This window comes from Tamandua tetradactyla, chromosome 15, assembly GCF_023851605.1.
Source record: "Tamandua tetradactyla isolate mTamTet1 chromosome 15, mTamTet1.pri, whole genome shotgun sequence".
NCBI classification, from domain to species: domain Eukaryota; kingdom Metazoa; phylum Chordata; class Mammalia; order Pilosa; family Myrmecophagidae; genus Tamandua; species Tamandua tetradactyla.
In genome coordinates, this window is record NC_135341.1 from 75,034,649 (window position 1) to 75,055,131 (window position 20,483).

The 20,483-nt window shown below is 33.8% G+C and overlaps 1 protein-coding gene across 1 annotated transcript in view; it reads right to left on the reverse strand.

Annotated features, from left to right (window-relative positions):
• Positions 1-1,292: 1,292 nt before the first annotated feature.
• MRPL3 (mitochondrial ribosomal protein L3) overlaps positions 1,293-20,483 on the reverse strand; it is a 60,158-nt gene continuing 40,967 nt past the window's right edge. Inside the window, exons 7-10 of the mRNA XM_077130111.1 lie at positions 14,603-14,711; positions 8,873-8,950; positions 7,414-7,491; positions 1,293-2,444 (exon numbers count right to left, since the gene is read on the reverse strand). Of these exons, the coding sequence (XP_076986226.1) occupies positions 2,292-2,444; positions 7,414-7,491; positions 8,873-8,950; positions 14,603-14,711 (418 nt within the window). The 3' untranslated portion in view covers positions 1,293-2,291. The remainder of the gene's footprint in view (positions 2,445-7,413; positions 7,492-8,872; positions 8,951-14,602; positions 14,712-20,483) is intronic.

The window sequence follows — 20,483 nt, forward strand, 5'->3', positions numbered from 1 at the left end:
CAGAGATGGTGGGTTTGGGGTGGGCTGTCAAGTGAAGAAGGCTCTCTGCCTTCCTAACATCATGTCCTGGGTAATTGGCCAACAAACTGCTCTTTGCTCTCCCTGTGCCATTTGACTATCTTCAGATGCTACGATGCCAAAATTCCTTTCCTTCTACCTCTCTGCAAATATTTTATGCAGAAAAAAGATTTTATATTCTCCTACCAATAATAATAGATATCATCTTGCAAGATACAGCTGCTTCCCATTGCTTTATCAGCAATTTTAATGCATCTACAAGTTAAGTTCTTTTGATCAAATATGTAATTAAAGGAGAATTAAGGCATATAATATTCTGAATTTCAGAGTTAAATAAGTACTTTAAGCCCAAAGGTACAGTATGGGGCATACCAAACGTTTTAAGTTTTGGCTATTCTTGAATTTATGCTTTCCTATTTTAGAATCAGCATGAATAGTTATATGGTAAGTCCTGCTGAGACTTTAAAGATAGGACTGACTTGAAATTTTTATAGTACTAAGTCTTCCCATTTATGAACATGACAGTCTTCTCCCATTAAGTTTTCCTTCATGTTCTTCAATCAAGTTTTATATTCTTTAATAAGATTTTTCCCTCATTTTCCAGTATTTATCTCATTATTTTTACTGGCTAGGATCCTCTAAGAACACTGCTGAGTGTTCTCTGACAAGAATGCTTTTAACATTCTACCATATGATGCTTGCTTGAAATACCTTTTAACAAATAAAGGAAATTTCTAGTTTACTAAGTTATTTTTGTTTTTAATAAAAAATGGTGTAGTGACTTTAAATGAGGTCTACTCCAATTAAAAACAATTTATCCTTACAGATCATTTTCACTGTTCAGAAACTAAAAAAAGACATTATTCAATTACAGTTTAAGATCTAGTATTAATTCCAAACACCAGGACATAAAAGGGAAAGGATTACTCCTAAGGAACTCATAAATAAAGAAAATATGTAACAAATCATGTTACTTGTTTCACTTTGGGACCTGGGAAGCTCAAAGATAAACTGAGTAAAGCCACTCTGGCACACCTGCATCCATCTTACATTGGCACCACTCCCTCTCAACACTCCAGTCCCCCAACTATTCTCATTTATAACTTCCTAGATGTTTTACTCCTTTATTATTTATTTTATTCCATGGATTTCCTGTGATTGCCACAAATCTTTAATGGAATGAGATCAAATTTAAGTTAAAACTTTTTAGAAAAGGATGTGGCTATACTTGGATTTAAAATGAAGAATGAAAAAAATGTGATATGGCAGAAAAGTATTGCTGAACCTTTTAATAATAAATCCACTGGTAATCAGGAAATTACATGGAGATCTAACATTATGGTTTAATAAGACTCTTGGGGAATATGAACTAAGTGTCGACATCTAGAGTTAAAAGTTGGGTTCTGTGAGTCCTCGGGAATTTCGTCCAGAGGAAATTCAGTAGTTAAATGGAGCCTGCTTCTACTTACACTATTAAGCTTATCTGTTTGCATTACGTAGTTATTACTAAATACATATTAATTTCATACAATGAAGAGTAAATCAGGATTCATTAACATTTTCAACATTAGGCAATTAATAAAAGTTTGCTGAATGTGTAATCCCAAGCCATTTCAAATTTTTGTAAGGTATCAAGGAAAAAATTTTTATGCCATATGAGTGATCAAACTAAAAAATAACTATCCCTCATAATAAAAGTATAAACAGGATCCATAATTTAAAATTTTACTCTTTCCTTTGTCAGGACTCTATCTATGACATAAATGTCTCTGTAATTTAAATAAAAATTTCACTTTCTCCTTAAGGACTCTAAAATATAGAACAATGATAAAAATGAATTTTAGGAAATGGTTTCTTTTATTAAAATAGGTTGTACCATAGTCCCTATATTGTTTTCAGGTGCTACAACCACCCCTTCAAAAAGGCAGGCGAAATACTTTTTAATGAAAGAAGTTACATTTACATACACCTTAGAACAATTTGGGACATGTGTAATAAAAGCAAATGAAGGCCACAAATTACAAAAATTTTGCTATATGCAAATTGTCAGTCCCTTAAATTTGGCACATGCAATCCACTTAATGGATTTGTTTAATACGGTAGTTCTACTTAACAACTCAGTTGGAGGATGGGTAATATATTTAGGCCCTTGACAAAGATGACAAGTGTAGTACTGTCATGGCCAAGAAAGAAAAGTATCGTTCCCGGTTATACTGTTGTTCTGGCTCAGCAAGGGCCACAGAATACATGAAGTTCTGTCATATCTGGTACGATCAGGCATATGTAATAGAAGGAGCGCTGGTCTGACACACATTTTCATCATACAAATCTTCTGGTAGTTCCTCTTCTTCTCCATCAGGAAAATATGTAGGGAATGGTAGATTTTTACAGAAATCTTTATATGCAGGCAATTTAGAATCCTTGATCTGGGGGGAGGAGACAAAAATCTTATAAGTACTACCCAGTGTGATTACTTAAATGTAGCCTATTTTACTTGTTATTCATAATCAAAGAATATCTGCTTCTGTATTTTCTAACAGGAATAACACAATTGTTACATATATGCAGTAAAAGGAACTAAGTCAATGTATTCTTTTTATTCTAATAAATTTAATTAACCCAGGGCAGAAAAACTATCTCACTCAAATTAATCTCATGAGAATAAAATTACTGATTATTACTATATCTTATCTATCTATAGCTTAATCTCTAGAACTGACCAATGTGATAAATTATATTTAAAATTACTACTCAAACATCAATTAATCCAAATTCTTGATTTCTCAAAAATAAAGATCTGGCATAAACTATAAACCTAAAAGGTATTACTTTTTACTATTGTGTTTTCTTTTTATAGATTTTTCAAGTTGAGGTTAACAAACTAAAATGTACCCAGCATTTTTATTAATTTTAAGAGCACAAAATCCGAAACATCAATTTTATTAAGGAAATTAGCTTGTTTAGTAAATAGCATTCTTGAGAAGCTAATGACAGCTTATTTAGCATAAACAATAATAAATCCGTAAGTCTTTACATAATAGATCTGTTAACTCTCTTCTAAACACATTTTTTCACATACCATACAAACCACCCAAAGTGTACAGTCAATGGCTCTTGGTATAATCACATAGTTATGCATTCACCACCACAATCAATATGTGAATATTTTTATTTCTTCTGGAGGGGAACCCTTACCCATTATATTCCCCTATTACTGACATTTAGCTTTGATATAGTGCCTTTGCTATAATTAATTAAAGAATATTACAATGTTACTGTTAACTAGTCTTTAGTGTGCATTAATTGTATTTTTCCCCATCTACCACCTATTATTAACACCTTGTAATAGTGATGTACATTTGTTCTAGTTAAGTAAGAACCTTCTTATATTTGTACAATTCACCATAGTCATCGTCTACATAGGTTTCGTTATGTTATTCGGTTAACTCTTTATCTTCTAAAAATATCCTAATTATATCTGCGAAATCACACACCAAGGAACTTTAATACAGATACTGATATGATCTAAAATGCTGGGTTTTATTTTTGGAAAACATTATTGGGTTCTTCAAAGCTTCTGACTCATTTTACAGCCTTCATTCAGAGACAAATAAAAAAAAATTACATGTAATTATATACACAGAGAAAAATAAGTCATAATCATTTTAGCAATAAGAAAATGAATAATTTGAAGTAAGTACACAGCTGCTAGGAACAGCTCAGTACAGAAAAACAGATCTATTTTAATCTCTCTTATTAAAACTGTTCCAAGACACTATCTCTAAGTCACACAGAAAAAAATAAATTTGTTTACTTTTTTTTCCAACTCACTATCTAAAGTTAACTTTAACTTAAATCTAAGGATAAAAATAAAACCCAAAAGTGTCAACAATAGGATGGTCTTTTGGAACTCAATGCATGTTTTTTCTGTAAACCTACATCTCTAAGAAAAACCAAAATGAAACAAAACAACAATCTCAAGCCAAAAAAGAGCAAAACCAGCAATAACAAAATTTTCTGTGCTAATTTGATAAACATAAAACTTTAGTCATAAAGGAACTTAACAGCTAATTCTCAGTTACTTTTTACAGATCTATTACAGTTGAGGAACATTTCAGACAACAAAGGCACTACTTGCATATTCCAAGCATAAATACTACGGCCCTATATTTCATCAATTTGAAGCACAAATGACAATATTTTTATTCAAATCTCTTTAGTGCCAGTGCTAGTCTAATGCTGAAAGCCAAAATTTTGCAGCCCATCTTTAACAAATTTGCAAGACTCTAAGGTATATATTTCTCTGCACTTAATCTTACTCCTGGCTTTATTTCTTCACCAAGACACCTTTAATCATCTACTTCATTTTTTGATATTTATGTAAATCAGGTCAAATCTTTTGAGGAAAGAAGGGAGAGTGGACAGACCCAAAATCAGGCAAATCTGAAAATAAACTTAAATTATATATTAAAATATAGGAATGTGTAAGATGAATAGTATTTAATAATAAACTAATGTATATCATACTATAAACAGTTCTTTAGGCTCTCTTGACATTTATTTAGTGAATCCAAATAACAACAACAACAAAAGCTACTTAAACAGGTTGGTCATCCCCAAGACCACCTGTACTTATTTTAGAATAATAATAAAAAAAGTTATTGGCAGCCCTGTGCTCTGATAGAACAAAAACTGAATGAATATAGTTCTGGTGCCTTTCTTTCTTTATTGATAGCAAGATCAGGTCCATATACCTTGACAGTACAGATATCCAACCACAGTGAAACAAAGAATGAGATTGGAGTTTCTGGTGGTGATGGGGCTTGTCCCACAGTCTAACCACTTGATGAGAAGGACGGGATGGGACCCCAGTTTCCTAAGGCCTATTGTAGGTGAGTCATGATGGCTAAGCTCTAACTGCACTTCCTCACGCCACTCCCCAGGGATTCTAAAAAGAGGAGTAAGTTATCTGATGAGGGTGGGGTGGCAAAGCATTTTTAGAGCAGCGTGTGTGTGTGCCTGTTCTCCTTAAGGTAGGGGTGGAAGAGTAAGAGGAGCCTAAAGAGAAGGATAACAGAAGCTCCAGGAGTTGTCCTATTTAACAAAAGGCATCCCCAGAAGACTTACAGTTCTCCAGAAGTCTCATGAGTTTTAATTTAATGTTGTTTTACCTTCCCCCTTCATCTTCATTTAAGTAGAATCCCAATGTATAAGAAAAGCATTGAGTCACAACCAAATCTGAAGCAAGTTCTCATGTTCAAAGCCTAGAATTTGTTTCAGCTTTTTACTGCTTTATATTTATATAAATACATTTATATTTCACAACACCTTATGGAATAAACATACATCTTGCTATTTTCTACGACTTTACTAAATTTCAAAGTCAATTTTCAGCCATATTCTGTTAGATTCAACGACCTTATAAAAAACTGGGAGAAAAGACATTTCTAGAATCTGGCTTGCAAATAAAAATAACTGAACAGTTTTAACACTAAAAGGTATTTTTATGTTAATAAATAACTTTTTAGTGAGCAAAGTATAAATTACAAAGAATAGACAGTTATTCAATACAAATAACATCTTTCTTTGCACATTTATTTTAATAACTCTTTTGATACAAGAGACTAAAAATAAAATCCATTCCAGGCCTGGATATGAGATCATAATCAACAAGAGCTGCTAAGTTGTTAACTTTTCCTTTCCAGAAGTTGATGAAAATCTAAAGCATGTCTCAAGTGATATGACTTCTAGGGGAAGAAATATTTTCTTTAAGGGCAATGAGAAGAATTCAGTCACAAAATAATAAAGTGCTCCAGAAAGGGAATTTGACAAAGTAAACTCTTAATTATTGTAATATTTATTTTTTAAAAATCCTGTCTTATGCCAGTAATAGATTCCTTTAAAAAATGAGAATATAAAAGATTTAATTAAAAAAATTAGAGTTTAAATTTCAACATTTTGTTGTTGCAGTAAGATAAATGAAGATATTTCTGGGACTAGCTGATACGACTTCTACTACAAATTTATTTTCAGAAACGAAAGTACTCAAAAATATTCAAAATTCAGAAGTGAGAAAATTTATACTACATTGGCCTAGATCCCGGCAGAATATTTATTTTGCCTTTTCTTTGATGGAAATAGGTCTTTGAGTGCTTAAGAGTTTTTACTTCAAATCTATACTGTACAAACTAGTTTTTCTTCTTTTACTTTGTATTTTTAAATTTTTCTAAAATAAGCATTTCTTAAGGAAAATATTTAAAGGTATAAGTAAGAGTAGTGTAGCAATAATAATAACAAAAAAAAATCTCTCCCTAAAATGTCTACTTTTAATGATTTTTGTTGGTGATACTCTCATTTTTAAATTTCTGCCTCACATATTGTGCTGGTTTGAAATGATATATATATATCCTAGAAAAGCCATGTTTTAATCCTAATCCCATTTTGTAAAGGCAATATTTCTTCTAATCCCTATTCAGTACTATATGCTTGAATCTGTAATTAGATCATCTCCCTGGAGATGACTCAATCAAAAGTGGTTGTTAAAATGGATTAGGTGACGAAATGTCTCCACCTATTCGGGTGAGTCTTGATTGGTTTACTGGAATCCTATAAAAGAAGAAACATTTTGGAGAATGAGAGAGCAGAGAATGACACAGCCACGAGAAGCAGAGAGCCCACAAGCCAACGACCTTTGGAGATGAAGAAGGAAAATGCCTCCCGGGGAGCTTCATGAAACAGGAAGCCAGGAGAGAAAGCTAGCAGATGACGCCGTGTTCACCATGTGCCCTTCCAGCCGAGAGAGAAACTGTGTTCGCCATGTACCTTCTCACTTGAGAGAGAAACCCTGAACTTCATCGGCCTTCCTGAACCAAGGTGTCTTTCCCTGGATGCCTCTGATTGCTTGGACATTTCTACAGACTTGTTTTAATTGGGACATTTTCTTGGCCTTAGAACGGTAAACTAGCAATTTATTAAATTCCCCTTTTTAAAAGCCATCCTGTTTCTGGTATATTGCATTCTGGCAGCTAGCAAACTAGAACACATATCTTTGGTTCCTGTGTCAAAGGTACCAAAAAAAAAACTCCTCCTTTTCAGAAGTTTTTCAACTTAAAAAGTCCTTTTTTTTGGAACAACAACAATATAGTGATTTTTGGCAATAATTTTCCCCTTTTTAATATTCCTGAATATACCTCTGCTTTCTGTCCCTACTCTTGCAGTTTTCACAGACATAAGGTATGGACTATTCCATGCAATTTTTCACTCAAGTGCTACTAAAAGCTGAACAATTCAGTTGACTGTTGAAGGATTTTCAACTCACATATATGGGGTAAAAGAAGAATTTACGATACATATTCACATATCTGAATCGTGGAAAATAAAGACAGTTATACATACCTTTACTAAACAATTTTTATGTCCAGGTACAGAGCCATTTACATAGATTATATTGTGCTTTGTGTTTATTCTCCACACCTAAAGCATGAAAAGAAATAAAACAAAAAGAGCTAAAAATGTGAAAATATAGTTATATTAAAATGAATTAATAATATCTGTTGCTAAAAGGTGAGAATATAAGTAGCCTGTAAAATAATAATCATATCAGCACTTCAAAATGTTGAACAAGTATTGAAAAAAAATTCAAATCCTAGGGATGATTTGTAGCATAAGACCAAACAGATATGTTTACGGAAGTGGCACACAACTCTCATTTTACATATAAATGTGACTGAAATGATCAAAACTACTTGGATATATCAATGAACTCGATTGGTATCACTAAGAATAACAAGTAGAAATCCAATTTTACTTTGTTCTAGTTAATACTAGCTTCCTGCCACTAGAAACTGGGTAAATAACAACCTCTCTACACCTAATTACTAATATAAATGGGCTGAGCAGAGGGCCCAAAGAGATCATCACATAAAGAAAAACCTTACACCAACAAATGGGAAAGAATAATCAGTCAAGAAGTGGTACTGAGAAAATAATATGTCTTGGGGAAAATTAAGTTTGTGTCATAGCTCCTGTCTAACAATAGCCAAAAAGTTAAAGTACTATAGAAAATGAAATCACACACAAACATGCACACAGAGAAAATATAAATGATCACTAGTGAATATAAAAATAATAGAGGGGAAAAACATTGATATAATTACACAAAATTAAAAAAAAAACTATCCAGAATAAAGACTGGAAAGACATTAATAAAATGGTCACCAGTGATTATCTCTGGGTATTGTTTTTAAAGGGGGGCTTACTTTCTTCTTTGTACTTCCTATACTTTGAAACATATATGCGTACATATATAAATTTCAGTTATTTGCTTTTATAAAAATACATATTATAATACAACTTGCTTTTTTCACTTAGATATTACATATATTCTTCAAGTTAGTACAGAGAATATTTAACTTCCCCTCTTTAAAACTATATATAATTATTTTATGAGATTTGATGTATACCACAACGTTTTTTAGTGCTATCATCCCCTGTCCATTTGATTGCTCCTTCTTCCTTCTTTACTTCCATCTACCCACACACTTGACAGACATTCTGTGATAACCTAGGAGTTTTTGTTCACTTGTTCTAAAAATTTTCCATGTCAAATAGTAGACAGAATTTTTTTCCCTTTAAATGACTATCCATCCCTGGTTTGGATGGGAAATAAATATGTGCTATGACTATTATTTCTACTATACCACCACCACTGACAAGATTCACATACCCTCCACTCCTCAATAACTGTAAAGCCCATTAGAACAACCATATACAAACACACTGAGTACATACTCTGGTGCCTTTGCATTACGGCATTAATTTTACTGTTCCTAAAAAGAGAACTTCAGAAACTTACTTTCAGTCCAAATGCCGTCCTATCTCTATTTCCCATTTGTCCAGGCATTTTAGTTCCAGGCCAGACTCTGGCAATATCCTAAATGAAAAAACTAAAATTAGGACTGTGAAGTGTTCTTAATTTCAAACAGTACCGATCAACCCAAAATGCAAATTAAGAACAAAAGTTATTAAAATGTTGTTTTATTTTACATTTTCCCATGCTACTAGGCCCCAGTAAAGAACTAAGTATGGATTTAGACACAGTTACCCTAAAGAATTTCTTTTCTAAATAATATTAGATTGACAAAATAAATACAGACTAAGAAATAGATTTAGGAGAAAAACTCAGTAACAAAAAAGTAGTAACTAAACTAATATTGGTTGAGGAGTGAAAAAGAAAAATAAAGGATATATATACATCCCAAAATAAAGGACATGTACAGATAAAGGACAAAAATAAAGGTCATACTACCATTTAAAGAAAAAGAGTGCCTGGTTTGTTTTCATGAATCTTCAGTGTTAACTGACATAATGAACTTCATCCCCACTCCCTTGCTATTTTTTTTTCATCCCCTTGCTTTTGATGTTACTTTCCTTGACCCAAATGTTAAAATTAAAGGGCAGAGTTAGGTATGAGAATATTGAGTTAGTTTGTCCAGTTCTGGCTGTCTCTGATTCATATAAATCAAACAGTTTCACACAGCCTCTCTGATTCTGGCTCTGATAAAGAATAATAACTGTAGATGTAAAGAAGCAAATCTGAATTATATCTAAAATAGGCAAGCTTTCCATGACACACAAATTCTTAGACTATAAACACTTTTCCATCAGCTGTTCTCATGGTAACAGGAGAAACTCCTAGAGAAATGGTTCACCATATTATTAGAATTACTATGTGACCAGCACAGCACAAAAGGTAATTTTGAGTATCACACACTATTACTTTCACTCGTTCTACAAATACACTGTAAGACAGGTACTATGCTGATCATTACATTACTCAAAAGGGACTAAACCCTGACTTCTCCAATCAAATTTACACTCTCATTAAAAGTACACCCTAAAAAAAAAAAAGTACACCTTCCTCTTAGGATGAAAAGTCATAGACTAGCTAATCCTTGATGGAAGTACTTCACGAACACAGAACAGCATATTTAATGTTAAATAAGTTGAGTCATAAGAATAGGGTCTTTTATATGCTTTTTAAAAGTGCCTTATTGAGACAGAGTTCACATACCATATAGTTCACCTTTTTAAAGTAAACAATTCAATGGTTTTAGTATATTCATTTGTGCACCACCACAATCAATTTTCATCACCCTATAACTGAAATCTCATAACCATTAGTGGTCACTCTCCACTCTCCCCTTAACCCTCTCCTGTGCAACCTTCTGAATCTAGATTTGCCTAAGATGGATATTTCACATAAATAAAATCATACCATATGTAGTCTACTGTGATTGGCTTCTTTCATTTAGCATAATATTTTCAAGTTTCATCCATGTTGCAGCATGTATACTTCATTCCATGTTAGTGCTGAATAATTCCAGTGTATGAATATACCAAATTTTAGTTATCCATTCATTACTTGATGACCATTTGCTTATTTCTACTTTCTAGCTATTATAAACAATGCTACTATGAATATTCATGAATAAAGTTTTTGTGTGGATGTAAGTTTACATTTCTATTATGTACGTATCTAGGAGTAGAAACAGTGGGTCATATGGTCATTTTCTGTTTGACATTCTGAGCAAACTGCTGAACTGTTTTTCAAAGTGGCTATACCATTTTACATTTTCATCAGCAATGTTTGAGAATGTTGTGTACATCCTCATCAACATGTGTTACCTGCTTTTACAATTAGTTATCATAATGGCTATGAAGTGGTATCTCACTGTGGTTTTGATTTGTATTTCCTTAATGACTAAAGATGCTGAACATTTTTTGTCTATTGGACACTTGTATATCTTCTTTGGAAAAATCTATTCAGATCCTCTGCATGTTTTCAGTTATTTACCCTTCTGTTATTGAGTTGTAAGAGCTTTTTATATATTCTGGATATAAGTCCCATATTGGATATAAACATATATAACTTTCTCCTACTCTCTAAGTTGTCTTTCCACTTCCTTGGCGGGTATCATTGTAGCACAAAAGTTTTAAATTTTGATCAAGTCTAACTTATCTATATTTTCTTTTGCTGCCTGGACTTGAGGTGTCTTTTCAAAGGCTTTGCCTAACTCCTCTGTTTTCTTTGAAGAGTTTTATAGTTTTAGCTCTTAAATTTATGTCTATGATCTACCTACTCTTTTATAACTTTATTTTATATAATTTGTAACTACATATTTTCACATTTACAAAAAAAGTTTTGGGTAAAACTTTTTACACAAAGAACTTTCATACTCTTTACTCAAATTCACCATTGCTTACATTTTGCCCCATTTACTTTACCATTTGATCTGTTTTTATACATGTACATCTATAGACGTATTATGTCAGTTTGTCCAATTATTGGTGATGTATATATTTAACTTTGATCACTTAGTTCAGGTTGTGTTCACTATGTTAATTCACTCTACAGTTACTATTTTTACCTTTCCAATCAATAGGTATTTTGTTTTGGGACTAAATAAACATCTAGTCCCCATCAAGCTTTCACCCATTTGTTTTAGCAACCACTGATGATTCCTAGCTGAATCAATTATGATAATGGCTACCAACTAGGAATATTTTAACTCCATCATTTCTTCTATATTTATTAGCTGGCATCAAATTGTAAGGAAGAGTTTTTCCTTTTCTCCCATTTACTGATGTATCTAATAATTCACTTTTTATATATTGTGAACTCATGTATTCTAACTTTATTCTATGAATTCTGCTACTGTCAGTTTTTTAGTTTGAAGCTCAAACTGTCTCAGTTTTGGTCAGGGGAAGCCAGTTCAAGGTGGCTTCTGTGTCCTTCTAATATGACTACCATTTTTTAATTTTTTTTAAACATAACAACAAACAAGCATGGACATTATTACCATATGATCATTCCATCCTTGGTATATAATCAATAATTCACAATATAATCACATAGTTGTTTATTCATCACCATGATCATTTCTTAGAACATTTGCATCAATTTAGAAACAGAAATAAAAAGAAAAAAACTCATACATAGCATGCCCCCTTACCCCTCCCTCTGATTCATTGCTAGTATTTCCATCTACCCAATATTTTTAGTCTTTGTTTCACCTATTTTTTTCTATACCCCTTATCATTCCCTTCCATTCATCAACAGCATTTCACTCTACTAAATTTATTTTAACATTTGTTCCCCATATTATTTATTTACTTTTAATACATGTTTTACTCATTGGTCCATACTGTAGATTAAAGGAGCATCAGACACCAGGTTTTCACAATCACACAGTCACATTGCGAAAGCTATATTATTATTTAATATTCTTCAAGAAATATGGCTACTGGAACACAGCTCTACATTTTCAGGCACTTCCCTCCAACCTCTCCAATATATCTTAACTAAAAAGGTGGTATCTATATAATGCATAAGAATAACTTCCAAGATAACCTCTTGACTCTTGTTTGAAATGTCTCAGCCATTGACACTTTTTGTCTCATTTCTCTCTTCCTCCTTTTGGTCTAGGTTTTCTCAATCACTCAAAGCTGGGAATCATTCTAGGATTTCTGTCTCACATCATCAGGAAGGTTTAAACCCTGGGAGTCATGTCCCAGGTAGACAGGGGGAGGGCAGTGAGTTTGTTTGTTGTGTTGGCTGAGAGAGAGAGCCTATCACTTTTTAAGCACTTTCTTGCTTTCTTGTACAAAGTATTTCAGGCTCCCCTTGTATTCTTCTGGCCCCATACCTGAAATCACCCATTTCTCCATGGAACCCTAGTTTCTTTCAGTGGGGAATGGTGTTTAGAAATCAAAATCTGGGCTCTAGGTATGCTTGTTGCTATTGGAATGATTTTGCTTTTAGTCCTTTCAGCAGACAGAGCTAAGTCATCAATATAAATGTACATACACACACACATACATATCTACACCTATTTCTCCCTCTTTATACATACCCACAGTACATTCATACTGATACCTACAATTTGAACATTACAGGGTTTACTTCTTTTTCTTTCTTTTCATATTTTTCTCTTCTCCATTGTAGTATGACACTGTCTCAAATATATTTACTCATATGCTCAATCCTACAATTCACAGAAAATAATCCAGAATTGCTAACGTATACCACTGCAAAAACAAACCTAATTAGAATTCAATAATTTCTTCAGATGTTTTAATTTAGACTGTGGGTAAATAACCAAAGTACTGTAGGTTTTCCCTACTCCCTCTCCAGCATGATTATTTATTTAAAATAGGTTCATTTTCTCACTATATTCCATTTTGGATTTTCCTCTTCATTCTTCTTTTTACTTTATTTTGCATATGTAAAATTTAACATGGTGCCAAAAGTAAGAAATAAAACAAAAAAGTATAACCAAGGAAATATCACTCCTGCCACTCCATTCTCACTCATTCCTTGGAGGTAACCAATCTCATTAATGTCCAATTTAGCCTTCTAGCCCTCCTTTTTTGAAAAAAGAAGCAGAAATCTGTGTATTTCCTTATATCCTGGAACCACTCAATTTAATAATGACCTTCTCGTTCTTTCAGCTGGATAGTATTATACTGAGTAGATGTATAACAGTATACTCATCAAACCCTAGGTATGGACATTTATGCTTGCAATTACTATTAATGTTTCAATAAATAATTTTTATGTGTAAATGTATTTCTGTATTGTTGAAAAAATACCTTTAGGATAAATTACTAGAAGTAGGAATGCTGTGTCAAAGGTAAATGCATGTGCAGTTTTTTTTTTTTTTTTTTTTTTTTTTTTTGGCATGGGTAGGCACTGGGAATTGAACCTGGGTCTCTGGCATGGCAGGTGGGAATTCTGCCATTAAGCCACTGTCGCACCGCTCCCATGTGCAGTTTTGTTAGATATTGCCAAATTCCCCTCCATAAGTTTGCAACATTTTGTATTCACACCAGCAATGTATGAGAATGCTTTTCCCTCATATTCTTACTATTACATAGTGGCACAAATTAAACAGCTTGATAAAGCCAATCTGCTGGGGGAGAAGTTAATATTTCAGGCTACCTTTATCTGCATTTCTCTTATTAAGAGAGAAGCAGAATACATTACCAATATTTTGAGGTTGACCTTGGCTCACTCATGCTTCAAAGAATAAGACTACCCTGACCTATTTATGCTACATCTCTGGGAGAGTAGGACTGAATCTAGCAACTAAAGGGGCCCTTCTCCATTTTTTGTCTACCACTTTTCTCTTGCACCATGGTATTTTTCTTACTCATCTTTCTCAACTGTCTCCTACAGCAAAAACAAATCAGTGACGGAACCAGTGGGGCCAGATGGAAGAATATTCTAATTCCTTATTTCTGCAGCCAGACATCAGAATATAGGATGGGACACAGAGAAAGGACTGGGAAAGCTTGTAGAATGCAAATTCTAGCCATTAAGTATGTAGGTTATGATTAGATGATTCAAGTCTGGCTCTTGCTAGAAAGATTAAGTGAGGCTAGGACCCATAAGCACCCACCCAAGCACCTACCTGAAATCAGACTGAAATTATGTGACATGATCCCAAGAACAGGCTGAAGCACTGTATGTGCCGAAGTTGAATATTTAACATTGAAAAGAGCACCACAAGGTTATACTTACACCAGTTGAAATAGCTCCAGGTCTCCTGTGGGTTTTCGTTTGACCATGAGTAGCAGGCTGGCCTTTAAATCCCCATCTTTTCATGACACCTTGAAAACCTTTACCAATACTGGAACAAAATAAACATTAGAATTTACATAACAAATACAGCATAAAATATTCCCAGTTGTACATGATAGTACCTTAGAGTTTTAACAAAGCTCCTTATATAAATAACGAGAAAAGGCTATATAAGCAAAACTGCAAATGAACATTTCTTTATCTCTGTCTGGGTTGACACCACTTCTTAGAGTCTCATTCTATATAAAAGATTAATTCAAGATTGTAAGACAACAACAAGGTAATCATAGGGAGTTTTATCTGAACAGGGAGTTTTATCACCACAATCCTGTGAAGACAACAGAGTAAAAGTGGTAAAGTTCTAGATGTTCCACAGTATTCATAACAGACGGGGCAGGCAATCATTAACATGAACCCAAAAGACTGCTACCTTCTGGTACCTGTGCCATGTGTAATCTCCTCCCCTTAAGTTTAGGCTGATTCAAGTGACTTGCTTCTAACAAAATAAAATACAGCACAAGTGATGTCACTTCTGAGCTTAGGTTACAAAAAGACTGTGGCTTCTATCTTGGTACTCTGTTGCTTGCTAGGCTCTTGATGGAAACCAAAGGCCATATTTTAAATTGTCCCATGGAGAGGTATTTAGCCATTAAGGATGTGAGGTCTGCCAAGAGCTACTTCAGTGACTTGGAAGTGGATTCTCCCTCTGAGGAACCTTAAGACGATGATAGTCCTGGCCAACAACTTGATTGCAGCCTTTGAGAGACTCTGAGCCAGGGGAACACAGCTGAGCTGCACTGGGATTCCTGACCACAAAAATTGCGAAGCAATACGTGCCTGTTGTTTTAAGCCATCATGTTTTAGGGTAATGTGTTAGGCAGTAATAGATAATTAATATAATGGAGTACCTAAATAAAGCAATAATGCCCCAAATACTGAACAAGTTTTACTTTCAGAAGCTATACCAGATGGATCTTAATCCCAAGGTTCAACTAGGAAGCCAGTGGAGAAATAAAATGAGAGAGTAACAATTTATTTTCAAATTCTGCTAACCAGAGAAATATTCTGAGATGCAGGTAGAAAGTCAACAGTATCAAGGTTCAAACACTATTAAAGTTTGTGTCTGAATGTCAATATATCACTACAAATGATAGAGTAAAAAGGCTAGAAGGGGGGTGGGCCACAGTGGCTCAGCAGGCAGAGTTTTTGCCTGCCTTACTGGAGACCTGGGTTCAATTCCTGGTGCCTACCCATGTTAAAAAAAAAAGAGATAGAAGGAACTGTGAGACTGTCCTGGGTATATTTTTACAGACTCCTAAGATGAAAACTTTTTTTTAATTGTTCTGTAGACAATATGTCTAGAGACATAATTCCTACCCATGACAAAGCTAGCTATTATTACATAGTGCATAACTCAGGTTATTTACAAAAAGGACCCAAAGCAGAAGATTATGAAAAACATCTTATTTCTGCAAGGACATTACTATATATTTAAAGAATTATGAGAAACAACAGATGGAAGTAAGCCTATGTGAATAATACAGTTTGTTTGAGATAAATAAAAATTCAATATAAATGTATAAGGTATATGCAATACATAATAGCTGAATATTATCAAGTCACAAGTCAAAAGTTAATTGTGTATTTTAATTTAAATGTAGTTGACGTCACTCTTTCCCCACATTAATCAATCAACACATCACATATGGGGTGTACATAATTCTTTTCTTTTTTCGGCTTCAAAAACACCAAATAATGCTTGCTCCTGATCAAAGAGCTAAAACAGAAATTTAACATATTAAATGAAAACCCCTACTATATAATTATGTAAAGAGATTAACATTTAAGAAGTGAATCTCTGATGATCAAGTATCTTACAGAAATTGTGCTTTGAAAATTTAACAAATATTTCCTCAACGCAATTTTAGAACATACTTGAAAAATAAAAAGCTTGGCAATTTAAAAATAAAAAGAAATACCTAAAGAGTGATATGAACCTATGATATTGTTTGACAAATCATGCTTTAAAGAAAAAAAAAGGAGGGCACTGACAACACTAATCTGAAATGAACATCCTATTTCAAAAATACCATATCCTAACATTGGTTATTCTTTTTTTTTAATATTTTTAAATTGTGAAATATATATACACAAAAAGCAATAAATTTCAAAGTACACTGTAGCAAGTAGTTATGGAATAGATTTCAGAGTTTGGTATGGGTTACAGTTACACAATTTCAAGTTTTTCCTTCTAGCTGCTCAAGACACTGGAAACTAAAAGAAATATCAATAACAATGTTTCAGTAGTCATACTCATTTGTTAAATCTTATCTTTTCTGTTATAACTCCTCCTTCTCCTTTGATCCGTCTCCCAATTTTTCAGGGCATTTGGGTTATGCTCATTCTCACAATTTCATGCTGGAAAGGGCTGTCGATAATATGGGATAGGGGGATGGAACTTTTGATGTTCTGGAGGCTGGCCCCTTTGGATTTCAGGACTTACCTGGTTTAGGAACCCATCCAGAGATTGTAGGTTTCTGGAAAGTAATCATTGTGCATGGAACCTATGTAGAAACTCATAGAGCCCTACATGTTCTTTAGGGTTGGCAGGAATGGTTTGGTTGGGGTTTGGGAAACCATGGTAAACAGCAATATCAAGCTGAAGCTTGCATAAGAGTAGCTTCCAGAATAGCCTCTTGATTCTACTTGAACTCCTTCAGTCACTGATACCTTATTTTGTTACATTTCTTTTCCACCTTTTGGTCAGAAGTCATTGTCGATTCCACATTGTCAGGGAGGCTTTCACCCCTGGATGCCATGTCCTATGTACGGGGAAGGGGAATGACTGCACTTATAGCTTTGGGCTTAGAGAGAGGGAAACATTGGCTGTTCTTGGAAGAAAGTTCACTGGTACGTTCTGAGTTTTCAAACTGATTCAACTCTTAGTTTAAAAGAGAGAGAGCAACTGTGTGCACCAGTAAAAACACATGCCAGGTAAATTACAGAAGATAATTTAGCTCATTTTAAGAGTAAATGATTATAAGATGAAAGTAGTATCCTGAAAGTGCTAATTATCTGTCGACTAATTACAGATTGTTTTTCAATCTAGCTCTAGAATACATCATGTTGTTATACTGTGTACAATGGGAACCTATTCAATAAATAACCTTTAAACAAAAGGATAAAACACAAATGACATGACAAATTATCGGCTTAATTCAGATCACAAGAATAGAGTGCACCTGTTGATCCATGGGTGGTACAGGTATCTATTCTATTGCTTCTCTGAGTTGTCACCCAACTTGAGAACAAAGACAAAAGCAGTAAATGAACAAATCTATATTTAGCATACCCAAGCACATTTCAAATATAAGGTTTTCAATGCCTGCATTAAAAAATCACCTTCATTTTATTAAAATGACATACAACTCATAACATACATGCTTTACCTCCAGCATCCTCTTTCCACTGCAGGTTTTAGTTAATGACAAAAGAGAAAAAAATCAAATCAGAGAAAATTCCAATCAGAAAGGACGTAGTATTAAAAAATCCCCAATTTAGTGAGACATCTGAAAATTGGGAAAACATAAAAAATGTCTTTTATTTAGCATATTTACATTTGTTATTAAAGCAAGATTTCATAAAAAAAATCAAAAGTATCATTTAACTTTAGATTTTATTGCCCTTGTTTTTCAGTCCATTTTCCTTTAGTGCACTTTAAATGCATTAATGGCAGGGATTAGACCTTATTTAGCCCTAGTGCCCTAGTTGGAGAGGTCAGCGAAATTGTTACTGGCTATAATTTTCTCTCTAGGAAAAAAATGGTCAGTTTCCTTTATTCTGTCCTGTAGTTTCCAAATGTTGTATAATATGCATACCTTACCTCGTTATAGTTTTAAAAGACAGCATTAAGAAAAAAGGAAGGGAAGCTATGAAATGTAAGACTCTTGTAGAGGGGAATGCATAATTTAATATTTCCCATCAAATTATAAAATCCCTAGAAATTTTATATGTGAACTTCACTCCACACTCCACATTGTCTACCAGCAGAAACACAGGTTTTAAGATAAAATCCATCATATATTTCTCGACTTTGTGGGAAAAGCCTTTGATGCATAATTCTGGAGGCATTTGCATAAGAGGACAAAACAGTGTCAATAAGGTGGGGAGTGACCATATACCTGGCTCTATTGAGCCCATCCATTCTGAGTCCTCTGAGAACTTGTTTTAAAGTCCCTCCCTCACCAGTAGCTCCTCCCACCTCTCCTCCCTTCCATATCCTTCTTTCACCCTCTTCTGCTGGATCTCCCTTTCTTATCTACCAGTCACCATATGCAATCCATCTTCCTCGCTCATTGTTCTTTGGGTCTCATTCTGGGGTTAACTCTCTAATTTTAAAATCCAAAAGCTTTTTATTAAAAGAACTTTTTATTATAAAAGTTTTAAAGCATATTCAAAAAAAGAGAGATGAATACAATGAATCTTATGTATACATCATCCCAGGTCAAATAATTAGCTGGTCAATGCCTATTTTTTTCACCCAATGGACTTTTTTGATAGAAACTACAGGTATCATTTCATCCATAAATATTTAGAGATATTGCATCTCTAAACGATAAGGATTACTATTATTATTTTATTAAAGTAACAACAACAACAAAAAAACCTTTACCAGATATGCAGTTTCCAAATATTTTCCCCATTGTGTAGGCTGTCTTTAACTACAAAGTACTGATTCTTAAGATAAATTAAAATCAGTATTGTTAGAGGTTTTTCAGTCAGAACAATTTCCAGATTAAAAACTTTAGCTTCTATATTTAGATGATTTTGGCAGTAAGAGATTTAAGTGGCCTGTATATACACATGTTTCCTAGAAAACCAGTAACTGAGCACTCAATGGAACAGAGGACTTCATTTCTCCATCTCTTCCTAAGGATGCTTCAAGATCACATTATAATTACATATTTAATACATAAAACATTGGCATAAAATCAGTTCCTGTGTGTTATAGTTAAATATTACATTTGAAGACAGGGAAATGGAACCTCACCTCAGTTGCTAGACCAGATCAAGACTGGGCTGCTTCTTTATAAAACTGAAGCCCCCAAAACAAACTAGAAATAGGTGAAATCTTTAACTACAGAATGTACTGATGAAAATAAAAGTATAATGTCTAACCCTAACAGTTATGGCCAACTGATTTTTTTTTAAACTTTAATTTGTGTTTATTTTGTGAAGAACTTATTTCCGAACCATAAGTTTTTGTTTCTTCTGGGATATCTTTTTCTTCTGTGCAACCTCCTCTTCTGGTTTAGGAACAATTTGTGCTTTTTCAGGAAGGATCATCTCCATGTCATAAGGGGAGCTCATGTACAGGTTAACTGAGCTCTGTAAGTCTTGCGGCACATTTTGGCGGCTTTATTCACCTGGATGTGCTCACCAACCAGAGAATCTACATTTCAACCCTTAAAGCGCACTACTCTCTGCATTTTCAAGCATGTGCAACAAAAATTCGGCACTTTTTTTTGGGGCCACCAACCCTGCGTCCAGCACCACTGTTTGGCCTGGGCACACCGACCAACATCACCATGGTAACAACTGCATGGCACACACTGCTTCTGTAAAGTGACATTTTTCAGATACACAGTGGCTTTTTGAATAGGCATACCCTTTATGGCCTGAGCAGTTTCTTGGGTGTTCTTAAAGTGAACGCAAAGATTTAAGTCTTTTGATTTACATGATTTTGTGGGGTTTTCTGGGTCAAGTGAATAGCAAACCATTTTTAGAGATTACCTCAGCTGCTGACAGGAAAAACCGGGCA